This window comes from Aplysia californica, unplaced genomic scaffold (assembly GCF_000002075.1).
Source record: "Aplysia californica isolate F4 #8 unplaced genomic scaffold, AplCal3.0 scaffold00723, whole genome shotgun sequence".
Classification (NCBI taxonomy): domain Eukaryota; kingdom Metazoa; phylum Mollusca; class Gastropoda; order Aplysiida; family Aplysiidae; genus Aplysia; species Aplysia californica.
Genome location: NW_004797993.1, coordinates 162,991 through 174,926, shown reverse-complemented (window position 1 = coordinate 174,926; position 11,936 = coordinate 162,991). Strand labels below are relative to the sequence as shown.

Genomic DNA, 11,936 nt, shown 5'->3' with positions numbered 1-11,936 from the left:
CCGGGTTATACGGTTTTATTTCTAATGTTTTAAAGACATTTCTAGACAAAATTCAGATCTGTCTTTGAGTGAGCATATGAAATGGACAATTTACTATCGATAGGGCCAATAAAAAGTTTTTTGATATTTTGTGGGTTAGACGGTTTTATCACCAGGCCGACGTTATGCTACTGATACAAAGGCCAGGCCTAATGTATGCCTATGCGACTATGCAAAGTACGTATTTGTAAACAAATTTTTAAAACTCTGCTGAGGAGCCTGAATTATTGAGGTGGGTCAGAGATTCCGACAACTCTTTTCACATGAAATTACCAAACATAAATCGGAAAGAGTATCTGTAATTGTAATGGAAGACATTGACCAAATCGACAAAATTCTAATAATTTAGGAGACAGGTGACTCGAATTCATCCCTGCCCGTCAGGGCCCACCTGGGCTGAGAAGGACTTAACATCCCAGCAGATCGATGGCGATACTCGATTATAAAAACCTCCGAACACAGGAATCAAGCTTAGGTCTTCTGCTCGGGATGGCAAAACAGCTCTAACTGCAACACCACAGACACTGGTCTAGAGTAAATCTTTACCTAAAGAAAGTATGGTCTCCTAACTGGTCTAGAATAGAACAATCAGTAAACAGTCTAGCATGCTGTGAACAAGGACGTAGAATTTGCTTATAAATATATAATATTATATTTTATATTCTTCCAAAGTAAAGAAAAGATTTCCATGTCCCCATATTTCGCTATGAGCTTACTAGATTGTATTCAATAAAGGGGTTCCAGAGAGCAATGTTCCACCTCATTACATGAGCAAAGATTGCACAACAAAGAACGCAGCAGGTAGTTTCAAAGTTTATTAAATTAAATTCTATTACCAATCTGAATGAATACTCGAGATAGGCATAAAACAAAGTTAAAAGAATTCTCAACTGAAATCAAAGAGGCGTAGTACAAGATAAAAAAATTGATGTCAATATAAATTCTGGCATTGTGTGTGCATAAGTGCATAAAGTTTTTAAAAAATGGTGGCAACTGAGATATGCTCAAAGAAATAAAATGGAAAAAATCTCAGAATTCAGATCTAGTACAAACTGTATCAGTGAACGCAAGGCAGACCCTGCTTAGCATAAATTGCACACCTTCAGATTGTTAGTCAGTGTTTATGCCTGATACAATGTTGCTGACTGAAGGGCAAAGTTCAGCACGTTAAAAGATAACAATGATACTTTGCTTCGAGCATGGGAAATATAATAAAAAAGATCATTTAAATACTGAAATAAAAATAGAACGTATTATTTTATCCTAAGACTAAGAAGTTAACATCATGACCAAATACTTTGCGGGGGAAAGTAAAATACCCTATTAAGAAAAATTATACTTTTTTCTGGGCTTTTTTATTGACCTCAGCCTTTCTTTCAGATGACCCATCAAAAAGAACTGTGTCACAACCACTATAAAAAATAACTGTAAGAATACTATTTTTCAAAGAAATTGGCAGGTAAGTCACATTATAGTTGAGAACTATCATTACGATCGTCAGGTCAGGTGAAATGTAAATTGTCACCTTGAATGGCATGGTGGTCACAATGAGACCCATCCATCCTCCTTTTTTAAAATCTTGTTTTGCTCCACAATTTGTTGTCCTTAAATTGCTTCTATGGGTTATGGGAATTTGGACAGTTTAGTTTAAACACATAGTGCTGCACCAGCCAACCCCTCCCATTTACAATGAGGTCTCTCCTTTGACTTTGACAGTATAGTTGACTCAGTCAGACCTACTTGTCTAATCACTTATCCTTGGTCATGGAGTGGGTCCAATGTTTCTGCTGAGATCTTACAGAACAGTCAAACAGAGAAGGTCAAGGTGACAAAAGCTAATTGTGCAACTGGTATCAGGTTGGATTCATTTGGTCCACTTATATACAGGAAAATTTTTAGAGAATCACAATAAATGTGCAAAAGTTCAAATGAAAAAGATGATGAGAAAAAAACCTGAGACCAACATGTCAGATAGAATATACTGTCTTTTTGAGTTTCAGAGCTTCAAATTTAACCCAAGTCCACAGAACACCATGTATGAATGAGCGAACTCAGATTCAGCAAAGATGCTTGCAGAGCAAACAGCCACTGCTGACATGGCTTCATGCATTTTACTCCAAATATGAACTAAGCCTACTCTATTCAAAAGAATTATCACCCTGCATCGAGGATCATTTCACACTAATTGCGTATTGTTTACTATGCACTACGATTGATTTAACAGGTACACACAGTCATCTTATAAATGAGACATATCAGAGGCCTTTTTTTACACCAAAATGAGTTGTGGACACAAGCAAAAGACATTAGGGTAAGGTGAGGTCAGATGGGCGGCCAGCTCATGTACTGTGTACGAGTGGTCAGGGTGAATGTGAGTGTGCGTTGGTGTGTGTGTATGTGTGTGTGTTTGTGGGAAGGGGGGTCTACTTGTGCTCAGAACAGATTGTCAATAGAGAGTTAAGAGAGGTAGTGGCGACATGGTGACAATAATTTTCTTCACAGCTACTTCTAGATCCATGTTATGAGTTGCACGCACTTATGAACTTAACATCTGGTAGGCCTAATCAAAACTGGCCCTACCAGTAGGCCCTGCAGGGTACTATGCAAATTATTCGTCAAACAATCCTTCATTTGGCATAGGCGTGCCATTTTAGTTGTGTGTGCTTTTACACTGTGCACTTTGGTAGTCCTTTGTAAATTGTATACTGTAGCACTATGGTACCACTTCAGCTTTCCTAATCTAAGACACTTTTAGTATCGCAACAGAGACAAGAAAACATCTCTCCTTTGAAATTAAACTGCAGCAGATTGAGGAAGCTAAAAAGGGAAAAAAACAGCAGATTTTTTTTGCGACATGGCAATATACCATGCCAGGCTCCCTATCAACACTTTTCGAAAGACAATGTAAGACAAGAGCAGTCGAGGATCGAGAAGCATGAAAACTAAAGAGATAATAAACACTTGTACTTTGAGATGTTGATAAAGCACTTCTTGGGCAGTTCAGATGAAAATAAAAACAACAACAAAAAAGTAACAGTTTACATATGTGAGCATTTTGGGACACCACTGGTTTCTTACCCTTATTTAGGACCGTGACACATTCAGAACAAATGTCCCTGTCGTTATCAACACAAAAAGCTCTCATTAGTTGCACTTTTCCTTCATTGAAACCTCAGTCTTAACAAAATTGCAGGTCCAACCTGAAGACTTCGTAGAATACGAGTTTCATTGTATAAACTAGACCTCCAATACACACAAAAAAGTATTAGGTTTCATTCTACTAAGTACAAATGGGCACTGAGAACAATTATACTATTATGAGGAGTTTCTCCTCCATTTTTCAGCTGATATAGCATTTCAAGAGACTCATAAGCTATGAAATAGTGGACAAAAGCATTACTCTGTCTTCTCTTGTTTGTCAGCTTCTTCATCGCTGCTATCACTATCTGCTTGTTCGATACCTCGCCGCAACATAGGGGCCCATGATAGTTCATCTTTCTTGTAAAGATTCACAATCACCAGGCCTTTGTCTACCTGAAATTAATATGAAATGAGCACAAATGTTACACAAAAATCCCCAGAAACAAGCAACATTCTCATGAAAGTTAAAGGACGAACTTTATTTTATTGCTATTAAGGGATCCCCCAAAAATCTGGTGCTATAGCCCGGTTGGTCGTACATAAATTCGTATCCTGTGGATAAAAAAAGATAAACCTGCGCACGTGGTCCCCTCCCTAGTCAGCTAAATAGTAAAACTTTTTTAGCTGAAACCCAATATAATGTACACTCTTTAAAGTTTACGTACAAGGCAGAGGAAAAATATTGGGTGGATAAACTGTTGTAACAAGAAGACAGTAAAATTAAAATGAATTTTGATGGTATAACTCATTACTCAGTTCCCACTTATGTTATCTATGATTTACTAATGCAGTTTGTCATTTTTGCAGAAGTTCAAAAAGACTCAACCTTATAGGCCTATTGTGAGACTTGGATAAAGTCGAGGGGCCTGACTTTCGATTTTGTTGAATCTGACTGTTTGTTATAGCAATGTGAGCAACAAGTTGTGTCACAGTGTAGGGCTTAGCATAGGGCAACGTCAGTTTCCACAAACCAGAGTGCAATTCATTGGGTACATCTGAGTCAAGACTAGCCTTTCATTCTCAAATAGTCAGAGGGAGGGGACGGATATGATTGATAATAACGATATAATACAAATTGAGCTTACCTTAAATGATGATCTATTTATCACTATTTCTGAGGGCAATTTTTTTACAGCAAAATGCCACTTGGTCTCTTTCCCATCTGTTTTATGTACTGTTGCAAGCATTTCAAATCCCCTGAAATAGAATTTAAATCAGTGTTATGAAATATAGAGAGCAGAATAAGATCCATAAAAAGCACAGCAGAGAGTCTATCTCATAATTCATAACCTAAAAATGAAAAAGGTATTAAGTCAAAAGTAATACAATGATTTATGCTGGGTGCTGCAGTTTTCTAAACAGACAAGGGTGCTGAAATTCAAGAATATATATACAGTAGAACATGGATATAGTGGGACTTAAGGTTCCAGAGAAAAAATCCCGCTGTAGGCGAGTCCCCGCTATAGGAATGACCGAAAAGTTTCTAAAAATCAACATGATTACCCTTCCATATCAATAAAATGTGCGCTTTAGATTAGTCTTCCTTTTCTTGTCAACTTCGTTGATTACCTCGGCATTTAATTCGAGTGAGAAGCATTTCCTTTAGTCTTTGTTAGAAGCCATCTTTTCCTCGGTTTGTTGCTTGTGTTGTCTATCATACTGGTAGGCCTACTGTAGAACTGGTGAAGAGGATGCGTGTGTATGCCTGAGCATCGACGATCGCAATTCTATGAATCAGGAATCACATACTAAACGCTCTCCTTTTCTTTTACTTTTTGGCCTAGCCTAGGCCTAAGGCTATGGCCTATACGCTCTTATAAGGTACTGAGCGTCTTGGCTATGGCGCATCAGTTTAAATTTTGGAGTGGCTCACGTAACGCATCTCTCCGCACCATCTCTCTCTGCCGCCTGACCCACCTCACTCACCATTGGACTGTTCAATCACAACGCCGCACTGCTGACTCCCTGTTTGGATCTCACCTACAGCCCCCCACCTCCAACCCCCTTCCCCACAGCTAGAGCACGCTCGATCTCTCCCGTTGTATCCAAGTTCAGGCCTTTAATTGCCAGTTAAACTCAAGCACAGGTAATTGAGCTGGCATAGAAAAAAAAAAGGGGGATTCTGGTAAGGTCCCGTTAGGAATGATCCTGCTGCAGCGGTGGCGCTATAGTCATGTTCTATTATATAGATCTACATCACTTTTGGAGTGGTTCACGTAACGCGTCTCTCCGCACAATCTCTCTCTTTCTAGGCCTACCATCTGCCCCATCTCACTCATCAGTGGACTAGCCAATTACAACGCCGCACCGCTGACTGCCTGTTTGGAGCCCGCCTACAGCCTATAGTTGTCAGGGGTCTAAAAGAAAAGTGACAGCTTTCAGTAACGTGTGATGACATCTGACGTTGTCACATCTTTCAGTAATGTGTGATGACATCTGACGTTGTCACATCTTTCAGTAACGTGTGATGACATCTGACGTTGTCACATCTTCACATTGTCGACGCATGGACGGGATGAATCAAAGTATTATCTATTGAGGGATAATATTCCAGTCTTGATTTAAGGCTTGTTCTAACTGAGCAAGGGTACCGGGTTGACGTGGTCTGGCACGAATGGCACGATCTAAAATGTCCTGCAAGTGCTCAAATGGATTGAAATTTGGTGAAAGCGCTGTCACGGGCACAGGAAAGGAATGTTTTTAGTTTTGAGAAATTGATTTGTCACAGCAGCCTTTTGAGCAGGTGCATTATCATGCTTGAATACTTGTCATTGGGCTTGATTTTGAAAGAAAAGTACATTGGGCTTCAGAACTTGATTGATTTAGCCTTGGCCATCACACGCGACGTTGTGCCCAGTGAAATCTGTGCTGGATGTGATGGGGCTGCAGTTTTATGCGACAACTAGGCTCCTAGCATGGATTTTCTGCTCTTTCAAACGAAAAAGAACAATAATGACAAAGATTGGACTGTCATTTGTAAGTCTTTTAGACTCATCCTGCGTCTTTGTTTGCCGGTTGAAATTGATTTCTCAAGCGTTGCGTTAGGATGAATGCGTCCATCCTCCATTTTGTCTTTCTGCGTCCAATTCGCTTGGGTCTGTCCTTTTGGGAGCCTATCGTTGCTGTGAGATCCAGTGTGACATACACAGTGTGTCTGTTCACATTGAACTTTCTCGCGAAAGCGGAGTCCCCACCTGAAGCATTTTAATGATGTGATTTATCTCTGACTCATTCAGCCGAAGCATGGTGAATCGATAAAGAGAAGCCATTTTTTTATGTGGCAAAAGATTTGGAAGGAGTCCAACTTTGCGTGTGTAGTTTTTGTTTTCAAAGTTACCCACACATTTTCACAGTATTTGACAAAATATCAAAACCATGTGAATGACATCATCAGACAAAACGATAGACAAGTGCACCTTAATGAGTACAGTTCACGAACGACAATGAGCTTGCGTGACATGGGTAAAAATTTCAAAGAAATTGAATGTATAGTTTTTGAGCTACATGCTCTTAAAAAGTGTGAAGTTAAAAATGTTAAAGAGTATATTTAATCCAAGTGGAGCTGGAATTTTCTTGTTCAGGAAGAGAAGTACTCTCTTAGTCCATAGTCCTACTGAGCGTCAAAAGGTTTTGTTCATGTGGAGCAAAAGCAAAATGACCATACCTTGACATGTTGCCTCAAGAATGTCCTTAACATGGTTTGTTGAAATCAAGATAATGAAGGTGGACTCCATGATTTTTTAAAATACTATTTACTGAGACATGACTATGACAGGACATTTTAATAAAGGGAGGGGGGGGGGAGCAAGAATAAGTGGCGTTTTGTATATATTCTTATTCATTACATTTTGGCACCCATATGCAGAACATAAAACACCTTGGATTTATATCTGTTGACTACTTATGACTTAAATGGCCAAAAACTTGGAGCCATTCTCTCCATTGTCTTTTTCAGTGCTTAACTTAATCAACTGCCAAAAGAATACATAATTTGTTTCCATCCAGTCCCCTTGAGAGGCAGCTGTCTTGGTCAAGTCTAGGTTAAACCCTGAACTATTAAGTAAGACTGGAAGGGAAAGTATTCTAGACTATTCATCACAGTAACATCGAACCACCAACATTAGCAACTAAGCAGACATGCAGCGATACACATAATAACATAATAATCCAACCACCAACATGTGACTGACTGCCTTCCACATACATATATATATCTACCACTACCAGACATCTTCTTTCATTTAGCTTTCGTTTTAATAAGAGATTTACTACAGCACTTACAATACAAATAGATCAGATATGAGCCGAAGATTAGAGGTGTTACTCGACAGTAACATACAAAGATAAGAAGGAGGAAAGATCAAGACGATAAATGTTTGATAGAAAAACAGAAGCAAATCCCATTAGGGCACCAACTAACAATCCACATTTTCTTTCATGGACATCTACATATTAGGCATCCTAAATATCTGGGAGTAGGGTTGTCCGCACGGGTAAGAAAGCACAGTTCAGTCACTTCCATTTCATGGTGTATAGGGGTAGGGTTGGGGGTGAAAATATTAAAAGGTTTAAAGTGCGGTTCTGTAAGTCCAAATATCGACATATCTAGAAAGTCCTATCCTATTATGGAAGTAAGTCTAGGGCTTAACTTTAGTGAGATTCAAAACTGATGTTGTTGATGAATAGGTGTTGCTTGATCTCGTATGATTTTAGAAATCATGCCTTTTATACGAGCAGAATGTCGAGCAAACAACGTGTCATCAAAGTCAAAGGTCTTCCACACAACAACATTTGAGACTTGAGAAGGGACACTTGTATCCGATTTTGTTTTTTATTTTAGTAAGAGTTTTTACAGCACTTGCAACACAATAAGGTCATAAAAGTGCCGAAGATTAAAGTTGTTACAAGTGAGTAACAAACACAAAAAAAAAGGAGGAGATATAAGGGCGATTGAAGTTTGATAGGAAAGAAGGAGCAAACCACATCAGAGCACCCGCCAGCCACCCACCCTGATTTTGTTATATCACGTACCTTTTGAAGAAAGTCACAGCCAAGTCACCATTTTTGGGCTTTTTTTTGCTGCCAAATAGGGGAGGAATGACGCCATCCACAAGCAGCTTTACTTGAATTTCACTCAAACTCACTTCCTCTGTGACTACTAAAAAATACCAAAAAAACACAATTCGTTAGCAAGTGAAATATTATATCCTTTTTTTAACAATATTTTTCACGACTGTACCTAATGGATAAATTTTTAATAAGTTACCCTTTCAATTAAATGGTTCCTCTTACATCAAGTCCTCTTTCATGCAGCCTTTGTTGACCGTTTTTTCTCCAAAAGACAGAAATTGATAAAATTCTTTGCCATACAATACCGTTATCAAATCTCATCTTGAGATGAGACAACAGAGGTCTTTTTGTGTTTCATATCACACTGATGCTTGAAATTGAAACTGGCCATATACCTACATTTATATAAAACTAAGACAAAATTGGGATGTCTTCCCATTTCACCTTCCACTTTTATGTGGAAAGGTAAAACCACATAAAAATAACAGTAATGCAATTGGGAGTTAAGAATTCACAAATAAAAACTGCTTTTTAAAAAAGGGAAAAAAAGAGAAAAGAAAAGCAAGACAACACACAGTAAAAAGGCAGAGAGACAGGACAGAATTTAAAATCATGCACTATACTATCAACCCACAGAGCCCTCGGCCTCCTCACATGATTGATGCATACTCAAGTGAGACTAAGAGGTCACATGACGGATAATGATAAGACTACATCTTATACCTGTTGGTTTCATGACGGCATCTCCTTGTGCCATCTTGAGGACCTTAAGTTTTCACAGATGGCCTCATAGACGTATCCCTGCACTGTGTGCTCCACCTGATGGTAAATTCAAAATATTTTGAGTAGAGGATGGATTGAGGGAGGGTGCAAATGATGAAACACAGCGGTGTGTTATAATAAACAAATACTGATACAATTACAACTGCAAAGAATTTTATTCTCCCAGAAAGTTGCAGAAGTATCTCAATCTGCCTCTATGCAAATATTTGTGTTGCTCTTGGGGGCCAATGCCACTTCCAATTCATTCATAAGATTCTCGTTGATTGAATAAGAATTCTTTTTATTTTTATTCTCACAGATGAGTAATACATGTCGTTTCATGCTGACTAGTTTGAAGGTTTTTTCCCCAAAAAATCTGATTACACCTCTTACGAAAGTACTTAAATTTAGTAGTAGGAGTTTTCATCAAAACATATTTTTCCTTCCCATTTTTTTCTCCTTATAGATTTAACCCTATCCGTACGCCTCGGGGTCATTTTGTACCCCAGGGTTGTATTTTTTCTGCTTCCCTTGTGATTCCGTCTTACACAGGTTTGACTGTATAGTAAAACCTCATTCAAATGACGAACGTGTGCATTTAAGCAGAGTCGTGTGCCTTTGCTACATTGTATGGCGAACATTTAGGCGGAGACTACTACAGTGGAACTCGGATTTAACGAGCTCGGATTCAACGAGTTGAGATAGATTCCCCGTTTTTTTTCTTCTTTAAAATCAATAAAAATAACCCAGATTTAAGGAGCACTTAAATCAGCATGCTCCGATTCAACGAGGTCGCTTCCAGGGTGAACAGCCCCCGCAGACGTGGCTTCGCTCATTTTCCCCCCAGAACGAACTTTATCCATTCCCGGAAACCATCCTTTGCAACTGCATCGTGGACCATTATTCACTTAGCCGATTGCATGCGACCAATCAGCGGCCTTTTTTCATACCAACACATGCGTTGTTGGCTCGCGCACGAGTCTACTCTGGCGTGTGTGTCGGGGTCGGATGGGCGGCCTGCACACGTGTGGCTGTGTGTGCGTGTTGGGGAAGGGTGGGGGACTAGCCATCCGGGCGTTGAATGTCGCAGATACTAACGCGTCACTGTCTTTTTTCCCCCTCATTTATTACAATGATAAGCTAGTCTTGACGTACATCTTCGTAGTGAATTGTGTGCTTGTCTATGAAATCAAAAGTTGCGGTTATGCTGGGATCTACACAGCAACACAACTTTTTGGTAAACAATCGAGACGACATAGGCGTGTGCATTTGAACGAATCAGACTTTTTTTTTTCACAGCTCATAATATGCAGCATTTCAGGCACTACTTGTGACTTCTCTTTTTATACATTACTTGCTCAGTGCCTGTAATTATCTACACAAAACCTCGTGTTTGCTATAACGAACACTCGGATTCAACTATATTTTAGGTCAGTCCCGGCGACCTCGTTGAATCCGAGTTCCACTGTACTTCACTACTGGGCATTCTCTGGTTTTGGCCCCAAAAGTACTGGAATATCGATACAGACTTAAATACTCAGTATCGATGTTTCATCCGAAAGACAGCGTACAGTAGCTACAAACAATGGCAGACTCTACCAGCATCAGTGCCATCAAGTCCAGCACTCTTCCTCCCTGTAGACACTGCGGCGGGCAGCACAAACCACGGGAATGCCCAGCCCATGGTATTACCTGCCATACTTGCGGCAAAACTAACCACTTTGCCAAAGTTTGCCGTTCTGAGCCGCACCAGTCTTCACGCATAGATCTACCTTCAAGCGGACGCTGGCAACAACGTGGCGGATTAGGCAGCCGAGGTGGAGGACATCAGCGGAAGCCGCTAGAGGCAAAAATCAAGGCGATGCAGGCTGAAATCGACGAAGAGAACTTTGACGACCTAACATTCAGCCCGGTCACCATCTCTTCAGTTTCTTCACTACCCCAGCAACGCGATGAAGCATTCGTCAAGCTCAAAATACTACTTCCAAACAGAGCTGGGCAACACAACATCATTGTCAAGGTCGACACAGGCGCACAGGGGAACACACTGCCCCTGCGCATGTTTAGGGACATGTTCCCTGAGCAGCTGACAACGGAAGGGATCCCGGCATAACAGATCTTAAGAGAGAAAGGCAGCACAAGGCTGACTGCCTACAACGGCACAGACATTCCTTGCCTTGGCAAGACAGCTTTTCCTTGTCGCTACAGAGGAGAGTGGCAGGAAACAGGATTCTATGTCGTAGACATAGAAGGACCAGCCATCATTGGACTGCCTTCATGCGAAAAAATGAAAGCAGTGACACTGCACTGCAGCATTTCAACGTCACCCCCATCTACCAAGGACAAGATCATTTGCGTCCAGGACCTGATGAAAGACCACCTAGAACAGTTTGACAGAATCGGTAAGATGCCTGGCCCCGTCAGGCTGGTGGTGGATCCAGACGTACCGCCACACATCGACGCACCAAGGAAAACTCTGATTGCTCTCAGAGACGTGATCAAGGAAGAGCTTGACAGCATGGTGGGAAGTGGTGTAATCAGAAAGATAACAGTGCCTACGGATTGGGTATCAAGCCTTGCCTACTCCAAGAAGAAGTCAGGGAAGCTTCGAATCTGCACGTCACCTGAATCTCGCACTGAAAAGGTCACACCACAAAATTCCGACTATTGAAGAGCTGACACATCAGTTCTGTGGAAGTCGCTACTTCTCCAAATTGGACGCCAAGAGTGGCTACTGGTCAGTTCAGCTCGACGAAGAAAGCCAGCTCTTGACGACGTTCCAGACTCCATATAATATGGCCGATACTGCTTCACCAGACTACCATTCAGTCTCAAGGTCTCTCAGGACATTTTCCAGCTGAAAATGGACCAGATCCTTGAAAGCGTGAAAGGAGCCACCGGCATCTCGGACGACGTTGTGGTCT

General features: G+C 40.6%; 1 protein-coding gene across 1 annotated transcript; it reads right to left on the bottom strand.

Annotated features, from left to right (window-relative positions):
• Positions 1–836: 836 nt before the first annotated feature.
• LOC101845038 lies at positions 837–9,069 on the bottom strand (the record flags this gene model as incomplete). The annotated part of the gene is given in 4 exon segments (XM_013088322.1): positions 837–3,573; positions 4,266–4,377; positions 8,212–8,338; positions 8,974–9,069. Coding segments are annotated over 4 exon segments (411 nt in total). The 3' UTR covers positions 837–3,435.
• Positions 9,070–11,936: the final 2,867 nt, after the last annotated feature.